At 38.4% G+C, this 22,890-nt stretch overlaps 1 protein-coding gene across 1 annotated transcript in view; it reads right to left on the bottom strand.

The window, feature by feature from the left end:
• The window catches only part of GFRAL (GDNF family receptor alpha like), a 58,759-nt gene that overhangs the window by 20,670 nt on the left and 15,199 nt on the right, over window positions 1-22,890 (bottom strand). The window contains 3 exon segments of the mRNA XM_046004081.1: window positions 14,625-14,875; window positions 17,733-18,063; window positions 19,062-19,118. Coding sequence (XP_045860037.1) covers window positions 14,625-14,875; window positions 17,733-18,063; window positions 19,062-19,118 — 639 coding nt within the window.

Here is a 22,890-nt window from a genome sequence, read left to right as displayed (position 1 = left end):
GCTCAGTGGGTTAAAGCCTCTGCCTTCGGCTCAGGTCATGATCCCAGGGTCCTGGGATCAAGCCCCGCATCGGGCTCTCTGCCTCGTAGGGAGCCTGCTTCTTCCTCTCTCTGCCTGCCTCTCTGCCTACTTGTGATCTCTGTCTGTCAAATAAATAAATAAAATCTTAAAAAAAAAAAAGAGAAATGCAGATCTCAGACCCCACCCTCACCTACTGAGTCAGAATCTGCTTTGTAACTGAAAACATGTGGTTCTAATATAAAGTTTGAGACCAATTGTCTGAATTCATTATTGGCCCTAAAATTATCCAAAGATAGGATGACACTTATCTTGAGAAAACATGATACTTTAAATCATCTAGAAATAAATCTGTCTCCCATACCACCTATGTGACATCATATCATTTTCTTTTTTTTTTTTAAAGATTTTATTTATTTATTTGACAGAGAGAGATCACAAGTAGGCAGAGAGGCAGGCAGAGAGAGTGAGAGGGAAGCAGACTCCCCGCCGAGCAGAGAGCCCGACGCGGGACTCAATCCCAGGACCCCGAGATCATGACCCGAGCCGAAGGCAGCGGCCCAAACCACTGAGCCACCCAGGCACCCCCATATCATTTTCTAAATCCATCAAAATCCACTGTAAGAGCTAATTGTATTGAATTTCACTATGTTCTGGATATTTCATTACACATATTAACTGATAAAACCTTTGCACCAACATTTTGGGTTAGAACTGATTATATTTTCTATTTCACAGAAAATAAATTGTGGCGAAAAGAGAGTAGTTTCTTCAGTTATCTATCTTACAAATGGTAGAGAAATTATTTGAGCCCTCACATGCTGGTGCCATATTGTCTCCTTATGGCTGTGCTCTCTAATAAGGTATATTAACATTTCCAAACATATCACCTGATTATTAGAGGCATTGCTGCTGATCATGATTTTTAACCAAAATTCAAGGGTAAGGTTGAGGAAGAACAATGTAGAAGAGTCCCTTTATACTTTAGGTTTGAAATTTAATAAAGGTTAAATATCTTGATTTAACCTTGAGGCCCCCAACCCCAAAGAAATATCCAGAATTCTAGGATTACAAATTAAATAGCATAAGAGCCAAAAGTTACAGAATTTACCATGAATCTGAATTTTTACACTGGATGGTAACTCAGTCATTCTGAAGAACTGGTTTATTTATTTTTTATTCTTTTCATTGCTAACTTGTAACATACATGCCTGTTCTCTAAAGAATTTAAGAGTTTGCTACTAATGAAAAACAAAATCCTAAAGGAATAATCATTAATTTCCAAGAGGAAAAATATACACTTACAAGTGAGTCTCTATGAATTTGATGGACTACAAATTCACTATGGAGCCACTTTAATCCAGAAAATACAAAATACTAGACTATTTAGAGGCTATGTTATAAATATGAATACAGAGGAGAGAAATTCTGTTGAGTGTTCCTTGGAAAGCCAAGAGACATTTTTTAGCACCTGGACTGAATATGAAGGAAACTGGACCTAAATTAGAGTTTTGTGTAGAAACCAAAAAATAGTCAGTGGTTTTGGCTAGGTGAAGTGATTTATTTAAAGCCAAAACTTAACATAAAGCTCCTGGAATACTAACCTATGTGAATTGGCCATAAGAGAAGATGGGGTGTGTGTGTGTGTGTGTGTCCACATGTGAGAGACACAGAGTGGGAGAGGCCTGGGGATATTTTTGCAATGGAAATGTCTTCCAAAATTCACTTAGCTCACTGTTTTATTTATAGTCTATATTCTTCCTTTCTCAGATAGACAGTGATCAGACGACAATAAAATTAAGAATATGTAAAAATGAGTTTGAGCCTTCATGAATCCACACTGCACAATCTTTAAATGACTTTGCTAAAAATAAGTGTAAAATTTTATGTAAGATAACTATGTATTATGCACATTTACACATATATGGGTGTGTTTAATGGATTTTGTAGTAAAATGCTCACTAATAGAATGTTATTTTTAGATAGAGAACTTCACTGGGAACAGACATGAAATGTTGTAATGCAAGAGGAAATGCAGTCAAATAATCTATACATTGATTGCAGAAAAAAAAATGAATAAAAGGGTCTTACTATCAATCTTGATATCTAAGATGAGGTGTCAATAGAGAGATGGGTGGAAAAAAGTGCTACACAAAGGAAATTAAGTGGTAGAAAAAGGTAGAAATTAGAAGGGCTCTTTTCTTAATTGTCTCAAAAGGCTATACACATTTTTAGGAGTTTCCTTATTAGTATTTCAAAAGAACAGCTACTTTTGCGGGGCGCCTGGGTGGCTCAGTGGGTTAAAGCCTCTGCCTTCGGCTCAGGTCATGATCCCAAAGTCCTGGGATCGAGCCCCGCATCAGGCTTTCTGCTCAGCAGGGAGCCTGCTTCCCTTCCTCTCTCTCTGGCTGCCTCTCTGCCTATCTGTGATCTCTGTCTGTCAAATAAACAAATAAAAAAAAAAAAAAAGAACAGCTACTTTTGCAACTCCTTGGGAAGTAAACTTTTTTTCATCTTTTTGTTACTAGAGCTAACCGTATCATAGAGTTTGTTAAAAAAATACACACATTTAAGAGGAAAACTGTGTCAGGATCAATTGCTTATTTACGGTGTTGACACCATCTCAGGATCAACCGTAAAATAGTTTCCTACTACTCAGACTTTTTGAAAATAGGTCTATAAAGAAGAAAAGTGTTGGGAAACAGAAGTCGCTTGAAATGCTTTCATTCAAGTGAAGAGTAGTAGCCCAGTCTTGTTAATTCCTGATTCCTTTGGTCAAATATTTGAATTGAAAATTCCAGCTTAAGTAGAAACATAAATGAGTATGGCTGTTAATAAGGAAGCTGTATTATTAGAAGTGTTCTAATCAGGGAAAGAAGATATGAACAGACACTTCTCCAATGAAGACATACAAATGGCTATCAGACACATGAAAAAATGTTCATCATCACTAGCCATCAGGGAGATTCAAATTAAAACAACATTGAGATACCACCTGACACCAGTTAGAATGGCCAAAATTAGGAAGACAGGAAACAACATGTGTTGGAGAGGATGTGGAGAAAGGGGAACCCTCTTACACTGTTGGTGGGAATGCAAGTTAGTGCAGCCACTTTGGAGAACAGTGTGGAGATTCCTGAAGAAATTAAGAATAGAGCTTCCCTATGACCCTGCAATTGCGCTGCTGGGTATTTACGCCAAAGATACAGATGTAGTGAAAAGAAGGGCCATCTGTACCCCAATGTTTATTGCAGCAATGGCTACGGTCGCCAAACTGTGGAAAGAACCAAGATGCCCTTCAACGGATGAATGGATAAGGAAGATGTGTTCCATATACACAATGGAGTATTATGCCTCCATCAGAAAGGATGAATACCCAACTTTTGTAGCAACATGGACGGGACTGGAAGAGATTATGCTGAGTGAAATAAGTCAAGCAGAGAGAGTCAAGTATCATATGGTCTCACTTATTTGTGGAGCATAACAAGTAACATGGAGGACATGGGGAGATGGAGAGGAGAGGGAGTTGAGGGAAACTGGAAGGGGAGATGAACCATGAGAGACTATGGACTCTGAAAAACAACCAGAGGGTTTTGAAGGGGCGGGGGGGTGGGAGGTTGAGGAACCAGGTGGTGGGTAATAGGGAGGGCACGTACTGCATGGAGCACTGGGTGTGATGCCAAAACAATGAACACTGTTATGCTGTAAATAAACAAATAATAAAAAAAAGAAAAACAACATTATTCAGAAGACACTGCTGACAGTATACATTGGTTCATTCATTCATTCATGTGTTCATTCATACATTACCTATTTATTGAGTGGCTAATGTATGCCAACTGTGTTTTTACGTGCTTGGGGTAAAGTAGACCACCTCGAAAGCTGCGTGATATTAGTCTTGCCTTTCTGAACACAGACATTTCTCATTCTCTGAGAGGTGTGAGCGAAAAGAGGCTTTGGGACCTATGGCCGGTGACCAGGTTTTTCCCACATGTGGATTAGAGCAGTGGTTCCCAAACTTGGTTGAAAATCACAACCACCTGGGTCATTTTTTTTTTTTTTAAAGTATAGAGTTTTGAGTTTCACTCCACCGCCCACTGAATTAGAATAACTGGGTTAGATAAAATGTATTTTAAACACATTCTCTATATATTTCTGATCATTAACATGTTTGAGAACTAACAATTTAATGTCCATCATCTCAATACTTTGGGGTTGCCTTTGTGATCATCGGGCTCTTCATTAACATCGGAAAGATTGTTCCTAACAGAATTGGGGAACCAGCTGGCTTTAGTGAAACATTAATATAGAAATTCCTAACAACATGCGTAATCTCTGTAAAACATTAGGGAAAGACACTCAATGCTTCAGTCCTGGATCTGGGACCAGAAACAATGTTTTTTATGGGCTGGACAATTAAAACATACAGAATATTTTCTGCGTAAAGGGCACTTTTTCCACTTAATCTCATTTACTCTCTAGATAAATACAGAATTTCTGGCAATCCCTAAGAAGAGGGTTCCAGCTCAGATCCCTTACACTCTGGAACAAGGTTATGCCACCTGCAGTGGAAGACCTTTTGCTATTTGAAATATAGCTCTTAATAGTCTACTGAGTATTATAAGATCCATTAAAACATTGGTTCCCAGAAAGGAAAACAGTGTATATCAGTGCTAACTGTAAATGGACACCTGCCACACCACAGATCCACTTAGAAGTGGCCTTACAGGGTAGTGGTGAAGGGAACTCTTCCCCACCGGCCAAGCGTGAGCAGTACATCTGATTGTCCACTTTGTAGAGAAGGAGGTGGATAGAAGTTAAGACTGAAGTAATAAATTTCTTGATTAGAGAGATGAAAAGAGCAAACCTGGATGACTGTAGACATGGTGAGGCAAATGAGGGAAAGAGACATATGGAAACACCCATGATAGTGGTACTAAGAAGGTAGATCTTTTTGTCTTGGGTTAATGCCTTGCACAGTATCTACTACAGAGTAGGCCCTCAACAACCAAGTAAACTGATGATCTACCCTGTGGAAGCAAATCATACCTCCTATTCAGCCACCCCAGACCTGTGCAAAGAGTTGTGAAGAGAGAGCAGCTGTGGTGACAAAGACAGTGGTTATGCATGGTCTCCACAGAATAGATTGTCTCTCTCTAAGGCAAATCCATCAGAGTTCTGCTAGTAATGAATACCAAACCTCCTAGCAACAACAGAGACCTACACTGTGCCCACAGTCTGGCAGGTTGGTGGCAGATTGATGATACCATTATCCTTTCACTCTAAAGGAGGCAATGATGCATATGGATTTGTCTTTGTTCCTTACCATCAAAATGCTTCCCCAAATGCCTAATTTGTCTTTGTGCAGATGCAACATGACAGTATTTACCTTGGCCTTTGCACAATACACTTTCTTCTTTACTCCTCAGTGATTTTCTGTCACTGCAGCGTGAAATGTTCTTTGGGTTCCACTCTGCATTCACTGATACACTATCCACAATTTCCAGAGAATCAAGGCTCATGGGACCACTCCTCAGAAATGTAAGACAGGATCCAAAAGATCAAGGTTTTCCCCTTTCTTTTACCATGAAGACAGTTCTACAATACATCTCTCCAAACACCTTGAAAGGTCCCAAAAGGAGCAAGACAACTTGAAAGAGCTAGAGTGATAGTGTGAATTGATTACTCTTGATGGCACTGTGCAGAGTTTTACAATAAAGATATGACCGGGTAAAAAAATGGTTGGTTTTTCAAGCAGAGATCAGCTAAAAATGAGGACTACCCAACATTGAAAGCTGACTGCCTCTGGATTCCAAATAGTAAGAGGTAAGATTGAAAAAAACATCTCCAATCATAAAAGACCCAGCATTTCTGAGTTAAACAAATTGACTCAACTATGCAGTGAAAATCAAATTAAAGGTATTATATTTTCACTTACACTTTCACCTTAGTCTATTGTTTAATCATTACGTGAGAGAGAGGGGCATAGGGGTGAAGAATCAAGGAAAGGCAGAGTTGGAACTCAAGTCAAGAAAACACTTTTTTTTTTTTAAATTGTGGATACTGGCACATATAGCTGAATAAAAATTAAAAAAAAAAGATTAGAAACATAACACATTTTTTTAAGAGATTATATTGCCAAAGGAGCCACCGGTCCATTTGCAAAAAGTCTATGACCACTAAACTTTTAATGCCTTAAACTATGAACTGGATACAGTCTCTGAGACCTCCATATCCCCCAAGGAGGGTATTCTCCCTAAAACCTCCTTCAGATATGGCTATGGAGGAAGATGGATAAGAAAGAAACTTCCAGAGGGCAAAATGGGAACCAGAGAAGGCAGTCCTTCCCAGTTAACAAAGGAAACGCACACTGCAAGAGAAGCTTCACAATGCCTATTAAGCAGGATTTCATTACTGTGTGCTATTACTCTCTCATTTTCCCTTACTTGGAATGGAAACTTTTATTGAGGTTATGTTATCCCCATTATATGCTATGCCTGTTACTGTATATATGTAGTACACACACACACATACAGACATATAGGGTGTGTGTGGTGTTTGGTGTTTGTGTTGGAGCAGTTAACAAAACAAAGAGGCAACCCACAGACTGGGAGAAGATATTCACAAATGACACTACAGACAGAGGGCTGATACCCAAGATCTATAAAGAACTCCTCAAACTCAACACACACAAAACAGATAATCATGTCAAAAAATGGGCAGAAGACATGAACAGACACTTCTCCAAAGAAGACATACAAATGGCTATCAGACACATGAAAAAATGTTCATCATCACTAGCCATCAGGGAGATTCAAATCAAAACCACATTGAGATACCATCTTATACCAGTTAGAATGGCCAAAATCAACAAGACAGTAAACAATAAGTGTTGGAAAGGATGTGGAGAAAGGGGAGACCTCTTACACTGTGGGTAGGAATGCATGTTGGTGCAGCCACTTTGGAAAACAGTGTGGAGATTCCTTAAGAAATTAAAAATAGAGCTACCCCATTGCAATTGCACTACTGGGTATTCACCCCAAAGATACAGATGTAGTGAAAAGAAGAGCCATCTGTATCCCAATATTCATAGCAGCAATGGCCACAGTCACCAAACTGTGGAAAGAACCAAGATGCCCTTCAACAAACTAATGGATAAAGAAGATATGGTCCATATATACAATGGAGTATTATGCCTCCATCAGAAAGAACGAATACTGAACTTTTGTATCAACACGGATGGGACTGGAAGAGATTATGCTGAGTGAAATGAGCCAAGCAGAGAGAGTCAATCATCATATGGTTTCACTTACTTGTGGAGCATAAGGAATAACACGGAGGGCATTGGGAGATGGAGTGAAGTGAGTTGGGGGAAATCGGAGGGGGAGACAAACCATGAGAGACTGTGGACTCTGAGAAACAAACTGAGGCTTTTGGAGGGGAGTGGTGTGGGGGCTTGGGTGACCCTGGTATCAGGTGGGTATTAAGGAGCGCACGTATTGCATGGAGCACTGGGTGTGGTGCATAAACAATGAATTTTGGAACACTGGAAAAATAGAATTAAATTTAAAAAAAATTGCTGCATACAAATGTATGTATGTATGAAAATCAATTTCTATTATTCAACTACAGTTTGAAAATAGAATAGGTTTTATTTGGAAGATTTGTTTTATAGCAGCAATTGTAATATTTAGTAATATCTAGAAATAATTATAGCCAAAGTTGTATAAGAAAATTATTATTGAGAAGTTATTTTTATTGACAAAATAAAAACTTATTGAAAGTCATCAAGGAAAATCTACATACATGTACTGGAAGGCTCAATATCATTAAAAATATACAAAAACAAATGTCTGGTGGCAAGTACAGAGTGGGGAGAGAAGGAGCGTTGAGCGGTACCCAAGACGCCAAGGGGTGGGCAGGCATTTGAGAACCTGTAGGTTCATAGGAAGTGGCAGGAGGCAGGAGCATATATGAGCTAAGGCTCCAAGCACTGCACTTATTCTCCATTGGAATCTATTTACAAAACACAAATTCAGTGATGCAATTATTAAAAACTTCAAGAACATGAAGCCCCAAGCTCAGGGCCCTTCTGAGCACACAGCCTGTGTGACTATGCTGACCAATATGCCCATGACACTAGCCCTCCTGACACCTCTGTCTTGCTTTCACATAATGGAATTTTGTTGGTTTACTGGGCCTCAGAATTTTTAATCTCTTGGTGATTCTCATATGCAGTAAAGATTGAGAACTACTGTCCTAGGCAATATCATGAATGCATGTTTCTGTTATGTATCATGCATATGTGCACTGCTGTATAGTTGTTTACCTCTGAATTTGGGGAGAAAGGATGGATATGAATAAAAACTTAAAAAAAACTTAAAAAATAGGGGTACATGGGTGGTTCAGTGGATTAAACATCTGACTCTTGATTTTGGCTCAGGTCATGATCTTAGGTTTTTGGGATGGAACCGTGCGTGGGACTCTGCTACTCTGCTCAGCAGGAGTCTCCTTGTCCTTCTCCCTCAGCTCTTCCAGGAACTCACTCACATACCTCTCTGTCAAATAAATAAATAAAATATTTTTTAAAAAACAAAAAAATAATGATAATGTTCTATATCTTGAATTGAATGGTAGATATATTATTTTCTATACATGTCTTTTTTTAAAAGATTTTATTTATTTGACAGACAGAGATCACAAGCAGGCAGAGAAGCAGGTGCGGGTGTGTGGGGGGAGCGGGGGCAGGGAAGCAGGCTTCCTGCTGAGCAGAGATCCCCATGCTGGGCTCAATCCCAGGACTCTGAGATCATGACCTGAGCCAAAGGCAGAGGCTTTAACCCACTGAACCACCCAGGTGTCCCCATACATGTATTTAAAAAAAAAAAAATCATTCCCAAATTATGCTTTTTTCAGGTATAGGTAACATTGTGTTATGCTAGTTTCAGGTCTACAATGTAATGATTCACAATTCTATACATTACTCAGTGCTCACCACCATACGTGCGCTCTCAATCCCCTTCTCCTATTTCACCCACCCACCTCCTCTTTGGCAACCACCAGTTTGTCATCTATAGTTTAAGAGTCTGTTTTTGGTTTTGTATTCTACTTTTTCTTTGGTAACTATTAATGGCAGTGGAAATTACCCAGTTGAAGAACGGTTGACTATTCAATAAATGATTTTAAAACTTCCTATTTATGTAACCCAGACAACACATAGCAGGTCAAGATCTGAGCAAAAGCCCAAATATAACAGATCATTGCTTCTCCCTAAGAGACTATGAAATTAAGATTATTGTAAGAGGGGGGCGCCTGGGTGGCTCAGTGGATTAAGCCGCTGCCTTCGGCTCAGGTCATGATCTCAGGGTCCTGGGATCGAGCCCCGCATCGGGCTCTCTGCTCTGCAGGGAGCCTGCTTCCTCCTTTCTCTCTGCCTGCCTCTCTGCCTACTTGTGGTCTCTCTCTCTGTCAAATAAATAAACAAAATCTTTAAAAAAAAAATGTCATCATCTATTTAAAAAAAAAAAAGATTATTGTAAGAGGTGTGCAGATTAGTGAATTCTCACATATCAATACAAATTTCTGATACAGGTAACCAAAATTCCACTTACCAGTACTAAAGAAGGCAGATGTTTCAGGCAAAGAATATGAGTAGGTCAAAGACAGAACATTTCCAACAAATCACTGAACAAATGTTCAGCATCACTTATAATAAAAATGTCAATTAAAACATTAAGATTTTTCTAAGAATATAATTCGAACAAGCTTTTTCCCCCTAGTTTTTACCAAATTTAAAAATATAAAAATCCAATGGTCTACTAATCTCACTGTTTGAAATATAGTCTATTGAAATGCCAACTAAAATGTGCAATGACATTTATTGTAACAATGCCTATCATAATAAACAATCACTTTCAACCTAAATGTCCACATTATTAGTATAGATTAAATAAATTATGGTACACACATGTGTATGCATGTGTGTGTGCACATATACCGTGGGATGTTATGCAACTTTAAAAAAAATAAAGTCATCAAATATGTATGTATTACAAATGTCCCACCATATATATATATTTTCAAGTTAAAAGCAAATTGTACAATGAATTCTGGAACACTGAAAAGAAATAAAATAAAATTATAAACAAAAACAAAACAAAACAAAAAGCAAATTGTGAAGAATTATGTATAGTTTCATTCCATTAAAAAATATGTGTATATGTGTGCATCAGTGTGAGGGGGGGGCATCTGTTTACATGCATACAAGGTTTTCAAGTTATATATGTATTACGAGAAAAAAGTTTCAAAATAATTGCATCAACTTGATTAACCTTGACTCTCTTTAAAGAAGTGGATTAGGGGAAGAACTTTTTATTTCTGTTTTCTTTAAATTTTGTTTAAACTTCTATTATATCTGTATTGATATGCTTCCCATTCCCCATAGGATTTAATAGAGAAAGGTAGTCTCTCTTTATTTTTATTCTTTAAAAATCATTCTTCAAAAAGAAAAGAAAAAAACAGACTTTAGAGGCAGAATAGGGATGTGTCCAAATCTCTTTGACTACAGTTGACATTAAAAAAGACAATGTTGGGGGCACCTGGGTGGCTCAGTGGGTTAAAGCCTCTGCTTTCAGCTCAGGTCATGATCTGGGAGTCCTGGGATCGAGCCCCGCATCGGGCTCTCTGCTCAGCAGGGAGCCTGCTTTCCTTCCTCTCTCTCTGCCTACCTCTCTGCCTGCTTGTGATCTCTGTCTGCCAAATGAATAAATAAAAAATCTTAAAAAAAAAAAAAAGACAATGTTGAGCAAGGCAAGATAGAACATTCCTGTCAGTGCCAGGTACCCTCACATCTGCAGACTGAGTCCTTCAAGGGAACAAGGAAACACAGCAGTGCTCTTTCTGTTCCTTCTACTTCTGGAAGCCTCTCTGTCTCAACCAGTTCCTCTCTCTTCCATTTTACCCACCTCTCTCTGAGCTCTAACTGTCATAAACTTGCTCTGTGCTGCAAGATACCGTGAAAAAGGACGTCTGCATGGATCCACAAGTGTGGAGTTAAGAGTTAAGAGGAAGTTAGTGGCCAAATACACAATTTGTTCAGGAACACGCTAATTTGCCTAAACCCAGTCCTGCACGCAGGAATGGAGGTGGGTTCTTCTGCGTGTTTTCAAAGCTAGCAGAACTAAGAGGTTCCCACGGAGAGGGCTTTGGAGCATGCTCAGATTCGAGCTTGTCTTTACCATTTCACAGGCAGGAAGGAGAATATAACAGCCTCCATAGCAGGCTCCAAGTCAGCCAGCCTGGGTTTGATCCTGAGGCTGCTGCGTGCCCCTGGGTATAGAACCCTGAGCAAGCCATTTTATCCCTTAGATTCCTTTTCCTCATGTATGAAATGGAGAAAATAATGGTATCTAACCCACTGAAATGTTAAGACTAGATGAGAAAATGTAACTGAAAAATAAGCATTCAATAAATGCTAACTACTCTATAATTATTTGTAATTATTATAAGACTGGCTTGGAGACATTCATGCAGATTATTTCCAGATGAATTTATGCTCCAAGCAAGTGTTTTTCAAACTTCAGGCAACAACAGATTAGCCAGTCATGAAGTCATTTTAGTGGGAGTAGTCAGCATTGTAATTAATGGACAGTTAATGGAACAATTAATGGAATAGAAGACATTGCACATCAAAAGCTAAAGTAACATGCTTTGCCTTCTGCCATCTGGGGTCAAATGAATTTGAAAAATAATGCTTCTAAGCCAAACAAAGGTGGCAAACTGAAAATCTTCCAAAACTACCCTCTCAGCCCTACTCCATTCAGCTCCTTTCAAGGAGAGTGAGCCAAAGCCCAAGAGCTTTGGAAAGGAGCTACATGGATGAATCATTTTGATGATGCATGATCAGGCCACTGTGATGTGAGTAGTCAGGATGGAAACATGTAGGGAAATGGTTCCTTCAAAACTGTTGTTATGGGGGCGCCTGGGTGGCTCAGTGGATTAAGCAGCTGCCTTGGGCTCAGGTCATGATCTCAGGGTCCTGGGATCTAGCCCTGCGTTGGGCTCTCTGCTCCACAGGGAGCCTGCTTCCTCCTCTCTCTCTGCCTGCCTCTCTGCCTACTTGTGATCTCTCTCTCTGTCAAATAAATAAAATAAAATCTTTAAAAACAAAACAAAACAAAACAAACAAACAAAAAATCTGTCGTTGTGCTTCTTCTCAAGTACCCAGAACATGGGATAAGGGTTTGTAAGAACTAGCCAGGCTGAAGGACTTAGTTCTTGCTTTGTTTTGAAACGTTTCCTGTTAATTCAAGAACTATGATGGAAGGCCTTGAATATTGCTTTAATTCTTCAAAGCTATCACTTGAAACTCCTACTTTTAGTAAGTGATGTTTGAAAAGAAAATCTCACAAAGTTTAGTCTGAGTAAAGAAAGTGAAAGAGTTTTGAATTTTCATTTGTACAAAACATTACATAGTACTTCGATGTTTATGGCTTTTTAAATGTCCATTTCTGCTGTTTTTCTACAAATGTTTTTGGCTGTGTACAGGTTACAGCAGCTAAACACAATGCACATAAAGTATAACAATGATTAAAAACACATGGGAGAAAATCAGGCTCAGAACTGGAATTAGGTTGTCGGGACTGGCATTTTTAGGAACTGATTTACCGCTGACATGTAGGATCTTCCTATTTTTTTTTTCCTGGATATCATTTAATACGGAAAAACCCACTTATAAATTACCATGGTAATATAACTGTATTTATTTCTGCTGGTTTAAATTATTTTATTTGGTATTTCCTTCTATAATGCTATGAGCCATTCCTTATAAGTACCTTTAGTTCTAACAGAATTATCCACCTAATATTCCATTATTTATGGAATATGGCTCAACACATGCAATGTTACAATTTTCCACTCTGTATCATGATTTCAATTGAATATGAAATTTGATTTGAAATGGTGCTAATTATAGAAATTGTAAAAATTCCACAGAGACCACTGTTGGAATTAAAACCATACACTCTGAGTTGTGTATCTTTATCTAATACACAACAAATCACAATTTTGATCACATTAGTTCATGTGTATCTCTTTAGTATCTAAGAAAAAAAGAAAACATTTAAAATGTGTGTATCTATATATAGTTAAATGGGCATGGTATAGATATATTCATAGCTATATCTGTCAAATTTATGTGTAAATATAAAGATCTGGTTTGCAATAAAACAGTAAACATCTATGATTTTCTCCTGGGAATGGTATTTGCAGGTTCCATGGTTACAATGAAGAGCCAGTGGGTCTGGGGATATTTTAAGACATGGATAGTTGTAAGGACAAACCCTTGAGGATGGATGATAGAGATGTCTTGAATTAATATGTGATCACATCCTTAGATTTTTTTTTTTCTATAAGACTCCTACACATATCCCTGTCAACCACTTGCTTATTCTGAGGCCCTGGGCAAATTAGTAAAATTCCTAAATCTCAGTTTTTTAATTCATAAAATTGAGTAATAATACCTTTAAAGAATATGTTTCCATCCTCTCTTTACAGATAGATCAGCAGACATGCTAAAGACCAAGAGCAGAAAACTAAACCCAAGAGTCAATGTTTTACAGAGGTTGGGACAGCTGTATTAAATGATTAAATTAATGATCACCCAAAGAATCCAAACTTAAAAATATATATCCTTGTATAGTTTCCTCTCATAGTGATTCTGGATTTGGTTATGGGACTTTCAACAAGACATTAGCAAATTTGGCAGATGCAGATCATTGGTAAGTACATGCAGATCAGGGCTTACCTGCTGGGAATGCTGATGTCACCTGTGTAAGAGTCCAGAGTCAATTGCTAAAGAGGACGCATGGGGAGAATCATGCATCCCAGTCAGTAGTGCTTGCTGGATACCATCTTGGACCATCCAGCCTCAGCTGAGTCCCTTGATGACAGTAGCTACTTGAGTGGCCCCCAGCAAGACCATTGGAAGAACCACACAACTAAACTAAGCCCATTGTTCAGAATTATGAGCCAATAAGTGGTTATTTTAAACTACTACATTTTGGGGTTGTTATTCATGGTAGATAACTGACATACTCAGTAACCTTGTAGGATAAATCCTGCATGCTGTTGATATTGAAATCAATAAATGATACCTAGGAGTGGCCAACCATATACATTAAAACACATATACCACTTACATATAAGTGAGTAAAATAACAAATATACAAAACATAATTAGAAAATACATTTTAAAATGGAATAGCAGGTGCACCAGTGTCGCTTAGTCGGTTGGGTGTCTGTCTTCAGCTCAGGTCATGATCCCATGGTCCTAGGCTCAACCCTCACATCGGGCTTCCTGCTCAGCAGGGAGTCTGCTTCTCCCTCTGCCTCCTCAACCTGCGCCCCACCCCGCTCCCCCCACCTGCTTGTGATCTCTTTCCCTTTCTCTCTCTCAAATAAATAAAATCTTTTTAAAATTTTTTAAAAAGATAAAATGGAATAGCAAACATAAGTTTGTCTTTGTTAAATTTTCTTCGCTGGATTATTACTTTGTGCTGCATAGACAAAAAAAAATATGTATGATTTACTGGATATATATAACTTACCGAAACATGATCTTCTATGAAGCATGTGTTGGAAAATCTTACACAGAGATTCTTCACTTTGTGTAATGGTCCTACAGGTGCACTGTACTTGAAGGACTGTCCCAAAGGTACCAATGTAAGCTGCTTTGCAGTCATCACTTCCTGAGCAAATGAGGTCCTGCTGGCTTAAGGTACTGATGCAGAGCTCATCTTCATGGCACTTTCTAGTCACATGCTGCCAGCATTTTGACTGAAATGTTCTATAGCGCCTCCTAGAAAGAATCAAGAAATGCAATTCTGAATAATGTTATCTTGCAAAAGCATGTGGTGCTGCCTCAGCTAATGAAAGACTGGCATCAAACAAAAGACCTTCTAAACCCCAGTACATAGCTGAACACAGAGTTAGTACCTACAAGCATCCTAACAGAGACTGTCAAAGAAGAGAAACCTTGTGAATTATGTTCCTTTTGTGATGAAAGACAGAGGCTAAGTTTAGGATTCCCTGGATGAATCATCCTTCACTACTAATTTTATTTCAATGGGTGATGCTTTGCAGTATAAACTACTTGGTGGAATTATTAGCAGGATTTTTGAAGCAGAATGTACTTTTGTGGCTAGCATTTGACCACTGTCTCACACCAAGTGATTTCATATAAGTCTCTTGACCTTTCCAGCCAGTTCTCACACAGGATGGAAGGTACTGTACCTTTTTCTCAATATTTCTGAGCAGACTAATGAGAATTTATAAAAACTTAGAGCTTCTCCGGCAGCAAGAGCTAATTTAAAGCAAGAATTAGGAGTTTAGTTAATGACTGAGATAATCCATTAGAATGACATCAATTCATAACTTTTCTGACTATGTATTTGATTTGTGCTATACTAGATTTGAATGAAAAGTCTGGATAATGTACAATAATTTCATTTTTAAAACTTTCACAGAACGAAGATATTCTCAGTGCAACCAAGGATATTAATCTGCCTACTTAACATTTATCACCTAAAATTACTTCTTACCCTTTCTTGAACAGATCACTGTCAAACAAGCACGAAAACCCTCTGAGTATATTGACATTTATCATGAGCTTACTTGCCCACATGGTGCTACTCTGCTTAAAACCAGAAATATTATTTTTAATAATTTCATATTTTAAGTAGCTTTAAAGGAATCCATTTTTTAATGTAATGGGGAAAATATTCAGTGTCTATTCAAGTTTATATTTAAGAAATTCCTACAGAAGTTTTGAGCCAAAAGAACAATTTAATGCAGTTAAAGGTTTTATGGAAAATATCATGTAAATCTAAGTGTTGGCAGTATGGTTTATCATTTATGAGTTGATAGAGAGTAGATTTGTACCTGGAGTCATTTACTCATTTTTAAATATGTGTTTTGCTATAGTTAAGTCATGTGACTTTTCTACTCATAGAAGTTACTTCATTCAGAAAATTATCTGTGAAATTCGGAAAAAAAATGCAAATGTGACAAATGTGACCCTTCTTGCTCTGAGCTATCACACACTAGACTACTCTTCCACATTAAATGTTTATTTTGATCTTTAAGTGATTTTGCTATTTATGGAGTTTTATTTATTTAAATGAAATTAAACAGTCCCCGATTCAAGACACTGGGAAAACTGATATGAAGATTTTTTCTGAAGAGAAGTAAAAGATGAATCCACATATTAAAATTATTTAATGTTGGTTGTTTAAATAAAGCTCCTTGACCTGGTAACATCAATGTTACAAATCATTTTGATTCATCAGATTTATTCAGTAAATCTCGTTCTTTGCTGCATTTTCTTACTTGTTTCAAAGAGGCCCACTTGACTGTGAATTTCTTACCACACAAAAGATAAATTCATCTTGAATATACAAAGAAATGTGTTAATGAAGATTGCAGTGAGGGAAAGAAAAAAACCAGTGTTGAATTAGATTTATGGCTCCCAAGAGTAATTACCTGCAAAGGTTCCATCTAGTCTCAACTAGCAGCAAGAGTGGAAGTTTAAAAAGTGAGCCAGCTCATTCATACTTCTGCTCAAAATCCTCCAGAACCCCTCCCTTTCCCTGGGAGCAGAAACCAAGTCCTTAGTGTCCCCCTAAGCCCTATGTGATCTAGGCCTGCCTGCCCCCCCATTCTAGTTTAACATCTAACTGCATCTCCTACTGCTCTCCCCCATGTAGGCTCAACCTTCATTGCTTTTTGAACATGCTGTATTTTTTCCTCAACACTGGCTGATCTCTTTGGTATCTCTTTTTTCAGATGCTTACTGAGAGAGGCTCACTTTCCCACATCTTCAAATCTGGAAAAATGCTCCCTACTGGGACCTCACTGTTTACACTACAGCTCTTTCTGCCCATTCACAGAGACACTCATTCTGTTCTCTCCCTTTGCCTGTTAATCTCTACAACACTCATTACCTTAGAATATATCTTTTGACTTACTTATTATCCTTCTCCCTTTACTAGAATATAAGTACCCCCCCAACCAGGGCAACCATTTTGCTCTTGTGTGCAATGATGCCTGAATAATAGTAGGTGCTTGATAATTATTTATTTAAATAAACAAATAAATGACTGACATTACTCCCCTGAAAATCAAGGGTGTGAGGTTGGGAAGAGGAGAATGGGTACATTTCTGACATCATAGCATACATATGTGCTGGGGATATCCAAACTGGTGTCAAGCTACCTTCTCCTCCCAGATCTCCAACCTAAGAGAGAAAGATTCATTTTGAGGTTTCAAGAGGCACCATCTCAAAACTCTATGGCATTTAACGACCTTGAGTCATCTTGAGTCTTGAGTCAAGACCAAATTAAACTGACATGCCAGTCAGGTCTATTTAGTAATTCATTAGTCTCACTTGGATGTATAATTTTAATAATGCTATTTCATGGCTACCAGATCCTGACACATTGAATTCACTTATTCCAAAAACATGTTCTGCATTTGAATTTCAAAAAGGACACTACACATGTACCCCAGATTGAAAAATACGAGTCGTCTGGCTTTGTTTACATCATGTTGGATGAGGGTGGGAACTCTAGCTAATGTAATGAGATCAAGTGTTAGGACTGGACTGTAACAAATAAGGTGCCGAAATAAGAAAGTAAGGTATGCGTGTTTTTACTCACCTGCATAATTCATCATTTCGGCAGCTGTGAATTACATCGAGGCAAGTAGGGGGTGGAACTATGTTCACTGCACATGGCTTGCTGTGAAGAGCTTCTTTGGACTGCTGACAAGGGATATCAGATTGAGCACAGTCACAAAGAGCCAACATCTGGGCAATGTTAAAAGGCATATTCTGATAGAAGAACCGTATGGCTGTTTGGCAGTGTTTCACATCACACAGATTTCCATTTGCTGAGCAAGCTTTAAGGTAAGGGGCCAACTGTGTGTTACAGACCATATCCCCTACACACGCCTCTGCCACTTCCAAACAGGACTGGATTCCTTTGATTCCTGAAAGCAAGGATATGCCCAGGTCATGGAAAAGTAAACACAAATCTGTACATACAGAATCTGCAAAACACTAAGAAGTCTATGAGCAAAACACAATGATGTACCAATGTGCTATTTGACGCCAACGTTACCCCCCCCCCCCACACACACACAAGAGTTAGTATAAATTAGCAGTGGGCTATTTGAATCATCTTTCATTTATACTGGGTATATATTGTGATCTAAAAACCATGGGGAGTGTGTAGGGCTAAAACTGAGTGGGAAAAAAATCTTGAGTCCAAGTTTCTCAAATACAAACAATAAATCCTCAGAAATTGCATTTGAAGTATATATCTTATGGTGAGTTCATGGGCTTGAATCAAAATTATTTTTGTTCCATCACACTTTTTATTTTGGACGAAAATCTTGACTAAAGGCTCCACAGAGTTACGTACTTATTCTAGCACATAAAGATGTTCATATTCTGGAAGACACAACTACATGTGAGTGCCTCCCCAAACACATATACACAAAAACAGCCTCAAACAATTAACTTATGTGATCAAAATACCTGTGAAATTTAACCAAGATTTAGTCTTTAAGATTTTATTTATTTATTTGATAGGCAGAGATCTCAAGTAGGCAGAGAGAGAGGAGGAGGAAGCAGGCTCCCTGCTGAGCAGAGAGCCCGATGTGGGGCTTGATCCCAGGACCCTGAGATCATGACCTGAGCCAAAGGCAGAAGCTTTAACCCCCTGAGCCATCCAGGCACCCCTAGTCTTTGGTTTTAATTATAATGTATTCCTCAGCATAATTGTAAAGAGAGGATGGATGGGCGAAACAGTTGCTTAGATACATGAATGGAAGAAATATGGTAATTTTGTTGCAATATTAGACTAGTAAAAAGTCACAGAATTCATTTCATATTGGCATAGCTTTAAGAAAGCTAGTAACTATATTTTAAATTATACTGTCTAGTATTTACAATCTAGATAAAAAATACAATGTATAAATATTACCCTGATAGGGAAGAGTAGTTAGATTCCACTTGGATTGATTATCCTCTTCCATGTTACCTAGAAAGAAAACAAAGAGACTAATTCATTAGTGAACAATTTTAAAATTTAATAGAAGAATGTGGGTTACATTTTTATTTTAAAGATTTTATTTATTTATTTGACAGACAGAGATCATAAGTAGGCAGAGAGTCTGGCAGAGAGAGAGGAGGAAACAGGCTCCCTGCTGAACAGAGAGCCTGATGTGGGGCTCGATTCCAGGACCCTGGGATCACGACCCGAGCCGAAGGCAGAGGCTTTAACCCACTGAGCCACCCAGGTGCCCCTGTGGGTTACATTTTTAAATGAATAATCAGGAAATAATCCATTTGAGCTCATGTAACACTTATTTAACCCTTGATACACAAAATTAGTTAAAGAAAAACACTCCCCCACACACCCCCAAATATCAAATGAGTTAAACAGTCCTGCTCTGAGGATTTAGTTACTTGAAGATTTAAACAAATGCTAACAATCAGACCATGTGTACTGAAGTAAACAAAGAATCTGGGGAGAAATTACAGAAGCAATATTGTCTGAATGAAAAAAAAAATCCTTCCCAGTAGGGTCTTCATTAAATTGAAATACAATTTAAGGTTGATTTGACCTCTGATTATCTTAGTCTCTTAGAATTTCTAGGAATTACAATCACAAAACTAGAGAATTGTGTTGATGGAAGGGAACTCTGCGGTCAGCTACTTCCAAATCTTTCATTCAAGAAGCACTGGCTGAGTCCCTACTATGTACCCAGTGTCAGACTGAAGACACAGATATGTAGTCCCTGTCCTGGAGCATCCACAGCCTGGCACAGAATATAGAGATCTAATTAAAAAAAAATCCAAACAAAATATAATGAGTGTGAATAGACATGTGCATAAAGTGATAGGGGAATAGTATGATCAGATTTGCATCTTAAAATAAAATTGAATTGTTGCCATTGGCTATTAGGATAGTGGCTTCTGTTATGACTTCATGATCAATTTGTCCCTCCTTGAGCTGCCTGCCCAGCCTCCCTGCCTGACCATCTGCTGCCCATAAAAAGAAGGTACAAGCACAAGAAAATTCTTTTTTACTCCCAAATGGGTCCAGATTCTGATATTTTCTCACTTTGCTACCACATTGGCCCAAGATAGCATGCATTTCTCTATTGACCTCATCTAGGCCATGGGCTTATTTATCATCTATAAGTGAATGACCATACACAGTGACATGTGACATGTCATGACAGTGAGTGTCATACACAGAATTTAGACAACAATTCCATATGTGAGGCTGCTAAATTTGATTTATTTACTTGGGTATCTAATAATCATTTTAGACTTAACATGTCCCAAACTGACCTCTGACTGACTGACTTCCAGGAACTGACTTCCCTTACTGAAGCTTCTTCCTCCTGTGGTTGTTCTTGTAGTAGTTAATGAAAATAATGGCAGCCACATCCTTCTAGGAACTCAGGACAAAAACCTTGGACTTAGCCTCCATTTCCCTTTTTTTTCCTCCCTTGCATCCTCATATGGTTTACTACTAGCAAAATATATCCAGAACTGACAACTTCTCACAGTGGTCCATCATCTATCAATTTTTCTCTGTCATTATAAATGCTTCCTAACTGGTCTTCCTACTTGAGCCTTTGCTTGTCTTCCAGTCAATGATCAATTTTAAAAAATCAGAAGGGGCGCCTGGGTGGCTCAGTGGATTAAGCCGCTGCCTTCGGCTCAGGTCGTGATCTCAGGGTCCTGGGATCGAGCCCCGCATCAGGCTCTCTGCTCTGTGGGGAGCCTGCTTCCTCCTCTCTCTCTGCCTGCCTCTCTGCCTACTTGTGACCTCTTTCTCTGTCAAATAAATAAAAATAAAAAAAAATCAGAATTATCCTTTTAAAAATAGGAACCAGATCATGACAATCTCTTAGTGAAAATTCTTCAGTAATTTTCTGTATCCCTGAGGGAAAGAGCCAACGACCTAGAAAGTCCTACCTGATCTTGTCCCTGTTTTATTTCTGATCTCACCTCCCACACCCCCTCCCATATTCTTTCTTCTACCTATGTGTCTCCCCTTAGCTCTTCCTCAAACCTCCAGACACATGTCCAGTTGAAGGCCTTTAACTCCCTATTTCTCCTGTCTTAACTGCTCTTTTCCCAAATATCCACAATGTTCATTCCCTTACCTCTTTTAGTCTTTGCTCAAACATCAACTTAAGAGTGCAACTGCCTGGCTATCCTTTTAAAATTACAAATCACCCACTCAGACCTCTTTTTCCCCCTCTGCTTCAGTTTTCTCGTTAGCATTCATGTTGTTTAAAATATCCATCTTATGGGTGTATGGGTGGCTCAGCTGGTTAAGTGATTGCCTTCAGCTCAGGTCATGATCCTGGAGTCCTGGGATGGAGACCCGCATCAGGCTTTCTGCTCAGCAGGGAGTTTGCTTCTTCATCTGACCCTCCCTTTCTCGTGTTCTCTCTCTCAAATAAATAAATAAAATCTTTAAAAAATATATCCATCTTATGTCATTAATCCTTCTAATTTTCTCTTTGTTCCCATACTGGATTCTGTGGCTCAGTACTAAGACACACCCCAGGCTTTCATTTCCTCGACTGCAGAAAGTTTGGTTGGGTGATGACACACACCAGTTCCTTTCTAGGCATTGCCATCATTTGAAGAAAGTTGCCACAGACAAGGTGACAGACTTTCCCAGGGGACAGCTCATCCATAAGTACTAGCCCAGAGGAGAGGTACAAGGATCAGGTCCCTTTCGTCAACGGTCATTCCACGTCCAAACTTCCTGTGGAATAAACTATATTGGTTGAGGCAGCTGCTCTGTATTTCAGCTTCTCCCTCCACCTAATTCTGTTTTCTTCAGTTCCTTCTAGCTTCTGTCCTAAACCCTCAGCTCAAACACATCTTTTATGTGCAAACCTCTGTCTCAGAGTCTGTTGCCTGGGAAGATGATTCAAGATGCTCCTCAACGTAGAGTGTAAACTCCTAGAGAGCAACAAGTTGTTTGTTTTGTTTGCTTTTCCTCCAGGTCTGAGCACATGGGCTAAGACATGGTAGGGACTCAAAAGAAAGATCTATTAAATAAATAAATAAGAGCATGTAGCCACATTTTATCTATTTCTTTAATTTTTGAAATCTCCTAACAAACAACAAGCCTCTTGAATGAAGTTCAGGTGTTTGTTTTATTATTGTGTTTTTTTTTTTTTAATCATGCTATATAATACCTAGCACATTTAAATGTCTCATAAGTATTTTTCAAATGAATGAATGAATGAATGAATACAATTAACATTATGCTAAAACCTTTTAGCATTTGCCTCACTTGCCTCTTAATAATCCATTTTGGACAAAGTCATGGCATTCATTTTTTATTTTTAACTTTCTAAGAGAAACAGGCAGAAATGACAAAGCAGGAATCAGAAGTTAAACGTTCTTTAGTTAATATATGTTCCTAAGTTCTTCTTTAGAATACCAACCTGAAAAAACGTCCTGTTTGAATCCATCTTCATAGTTGTCACTGAAAGCTGAAACTTGACTCATCTGAGCATCCTGTATACAAATGTCTTCAAACAAACTTTTCCAAATTTCAGTGCACTCTGCTTTTGAAGAGTCATTGCAATGACAATTCCACAATATCGTTTCTTTCAGGCTTTCTCTTAATGTGGCACACAGGTAGCCTCCGTCAAGGGTCTTGCATTGTTCTGATTTCCTCCCACAGGTTTTCTTAAAATTTTCATACAACAGAGTGCAATGTTCTGATTCTTGGCAAATATGTGCTGCTATGACACAGTCACTCTCTT

Source organism: Meles meles, chromosome 5 (genome assembly GCF_922984935.1).
Source record: "Meles meles chromosome 5, mMelMel3.1 paternal haplotype, whole genome shotgun sequence".
NCBI lineage: Eukaryota > Metazoa > Chordata > Mammalia > Carnivora > Mustelidae > Meles > Meles meles.
The sequence above is the reverse complement of the archived record's forward strand: the minus strand, read 5'-3'. Positions and strand labels throughout refer to the sequence as shown.